Below are 3,629 nucleotides of genomic sequence, written 5' to 3' on the forward strand. Positions count from 1 at the left end.
TCTTGCTGACAGATTCCCTACTACTGAACAATGGGCCAAACAAGCTTGCTATTTCTCAATACCAAAAGCAAATGCAAAACTAACAATTAACCCATTTGCCTACAAAGGGCAAAGACACATTCATGACCATGAAATGCAAGCTATCATGCATTGTTACTATACAATGTTACTGCTATACAGGTGTATATTTCACTTACTGTGTTTTGATCAGCAAGCTGGATCAGATGACCCTCAGAAGTTCCTTCCAGCCTAAATTATTCTATAACATGGTTTTGGTATATTGTTTAAGAGTACTCTTGCAAATCAATGCATTTACATTTTCATAAGCACAGAGGAATACACAAGATCAAAGCTTATCAGTCACCTGACTTAGCACTCAACTTCCATGGATGTATTTCGCAAGGTATAGATAGCAGCAGTGGAGACTCCAGTGACTCAACTGTCTTCACATAAGTGCCTAACAGCTCCATTTACATTCCAAAGCAGCCACTTACTGTTTCTATGATTAAATTACTCATATGCAAGAATCAGTCTGATAATCAACACTTGTTACAACTGCTCACCATACCGGCTTCTAAGGCTTCTAAAGCATCTCTGCGTTTCCGTGTAAAATGCCAGCCTAAGGATTCCCACTCTACTAGTTCAACTATTTTTCTCCTCACATGAGCCTGTCAAGGCCAGCAGTGACTGCTGATTTCCACCTGCCAGAGATACAGCAACCTCAAGCCTGAGTTCATGGACAATACAACAACATACAGTGCTCCACTGCCCTCAGGAAGGCAGCAATTCCTGCCACTTTTGAGGCTGGCCCTCCCACTGCAGGGAAGCTCCCAGAGATGTCCCTGCCTGAGAAGTTTTAGAGTAATGCTGCCCACCTACAGTACCCTTCAGTGTCTGTAGTTTTTGCTGTATGCACCTGCCAAACCTGGGGAGTGCACATCATGGCAATTTAGCACCACTACCTTCTACAGATGATAAACCATCAATGACTTATTTCTCTCTCTCGTGTATAAGACCCTGACTTATGCAGAAACATTCCTATTTCAAAAATTTACAGTTATAAGAGTGCACTAATTTTGTCAGATAGTTAATTTTACTTAGAGTAGCTCATATCATGCCCCATTTTGGATTTGTGCTGTTGATAACACAGTGATGTTTAATTATTGCTGAGCAGTGCTTACACTAGGGTCAAGGCCTAGTCTGTTCATCAGACAGCCCACCATCTAGTAGGCTGGGGTGTACAAGAAACTTGAAGGGGACACAGCTGGGACAGCAATAAAAGCTGGGAAAAGGAGAAAAAGGGGACATTCAGAATTATAGTGTCCACCTTCCTAAGAGTTACATGTGATGACACCCTGCTTTCCTGGAAATTGCTGCATGTTGGTACCAAGTAGTGAACAAACTCCTTATTTTGCTTTACTTCTTTACACAGCTTTTGCTTTACCTATTAAAGTACCTTCATCTCAACTGAGTTTTGACACTTTTACCCTTCCCATTCTCTCCCCCATCCAGGAAGGCAGAGAGTGAGCAAGTAGCTTCATGGGGCTTGGCTGCCTACTGGGGTTAACCCACAAAGAGCCTGCAAATGACTTCACCATTAGTCTTGTGAAACAACCCACATGGCCCTTCCCCTTAAGTGAGCTCCAACCTGCATGGGGAAGCTGCAGCTAAATTAGAGCCTCATACATCGTTTACATTCAGGAAGCATTACTGTTCTGGAAGAGTGGATCACTCCCTTCTGTTAAGATCTGAAAACACCAACTTGAAAATAGCTGCTGTGAAATAAACTATCTGCAATGGCTCCCAAGAAAGACAATTCTCTCCTCACTACTAGCCAAGGTTCAAAGATTTTATGCTTAGACAAGGCCTGGGTGTTTACTGTCAGCTCATCTGAAGCCACACACAAGATCACGCTTCCTGAAAAGACCAAGGAACACATTTGCTGCTCCTGCTTAGGGCTGCACTCACCAACCAAGCAGTCTTGCTGCACAAAACATCTGTCCCCAATGTAGCAAAGTCCTGCAGAGATTGCTTCTAGCCACCCTCCAGATTCATAATGCCACTCATCAAGACAGCAGCAGGGCACTCCCTAACAAGTGGGTTCTCCCCTGCCTACCAGCACTGTTTTCAGCTTGATCTGAAGTCATTAACAGGGACTGGAGATAAGAGTATTACTCCAAAAGAACAATTACAGCAGCAGCAAGGTTCCTTCAATATTTAAATTTTATTCCAGAATACTACTTTAGTGTCCTAGAAGTCCTTCAGCAAGAAGAGATGGCTTTTCTAAATTCTTCATGCATTTGAGAACATCAGTAAGGAAAGATAAAAGCAGTGATGTTTGCTATTTCACTTGCATCCATGGTGTCAGGAAGAAAACTTAAAAAACCCACCACCAAGAAAACAACAACAAAAAAAACCAAAACACCCACTTTCAGCCTACCAGGAGAATTAGCATCATGAAGGCCTTCAATTGCTTTAAGAATGACCATAAAGAAAAGCAGAAGAAACTGTAACAGATCTTTTTAGATGATGCCCAGTGTGGAATATAAATACCTCTTCCCTCCCCTGCTTGCTACTCAGCCGCTGTTAACTTAGTTTCCTTACATTAAAAAAGTCTTGCATTTGGTAATTCAGCCAAAGATAACCAAGTATCCCAATGGCACCAGGGATCGTAAAGAGAAGCCTAATTACAGGCCATTTTAGCAACAGTCAGGACATAACAAATTAACTCACCTTAAAAAATGCAAACCACTTGTAGTCATTTATGACAATTTCAAAGCCTTGATTGTAAACCAAAGTGAAGAAACCATAGTTGCCCAGACTATCCTGTGCCACATCTAACTTCTGAAGATTCACAAGCACCTTCCTTTCCACAGGCCCTGCAAGAAATACAAACAATATAGCCCAGTTATTGTGCAAAAGAGATAAAAATGTTTTATATAAAAGAATGTTGTAAAAGTTATTTTATTCCTAAAGATGTTAAAACACGCTTTTTGAAATCAGTCTTCTGCAAAAAGCCATCAAACACACTTCAAGGACTTCACTCACCTGTCAGTGAGTTTACACACACATTCAGGTTTTCTACTGCTAGACAGTATTTACACATTTAATTAGCAGCAGCACCAAACAGCTGTTACTGGGATATATGAGCTTATTTAAGCACAGCTTGGTGTACAGCTACAGAGGGCTCAGTGCTGTGTCACTCAGGCACTGTGTCTGCAGTGATAAACCTTCCCCCAGAACATCCGGGGTGAGGTGTAAGCCACCCCACGCTCCTTCACACCATTGCTCTGACCCCCTCCATGCTGCTACCACCACTCACCTCATCTGATCAAGAAGCAGATGATTCAAAAAAAAAAAAACCGCAGATATCTACTATTTTCTAAAATAACACTTACATACAGTAATTAAACAACTCCTCACTACTGTCCCCTCAAGGGACGTGATGTTTCTGTTTCCCCTGATGCTGAGGCTCCCCAGGCAGCAAGGTCCCGCAGCCAGCAGCCTCCCAGGAGCTGGCCAGCTCTCACCCAGAAGCACCAACAGCTCTGCTGCTGGAACAGCCACGCTCAGGACAGGCTGAGCTGAGAGGGAAGGGCTGCGAGGAGAAGCGAACCGGCAGCGGTGCT

The 3,629-nt window shown here is 42.9% G+C and overlaps 1 protein-coding gene across 1 annotated transcript in view; it reads right to left on the reverse strand.

The window, feature by feature from the left end:
- CTSC (cathepsin C) overlaps nucleotides 1-2,880 on the reverse strand; it is a gene marked incomplete at its 5' end in the record, with an annotated part of 18,918 nt that extends 16,038 nt beyond the window's left edge. Inside the window, one exon of the mRNA XM_010153907.1 lies at nucleotides 2,734-2,880. Within this exon, the coding sequence (XP_010152209.1) occupies nucleotides 2,734-2,880 (147 nt within the window). The remainder of the gene's footprint in view (nucleotides 1-2,733) is intronic.
- Nucleotides 2,881-3,629: the final 749 nt, after the last annotated feature.

The sequence above is a fragment of the Eurypyga helias genome, unplaced genomic scaffold (assembly GCF_000690775.1).
Source record: "Eurypyga helias isolate BGI_N326 unplaced genomic scaffold, ASM69077v1 scaffold7366, whole genome shotgun sequence".
Taxonomy (NCBI): Eukaryota; Metazoa; Chordata; class Aves; order Eurypygiformes; family Eurypygidae; genus Eurypyga; species Eurypyga helias.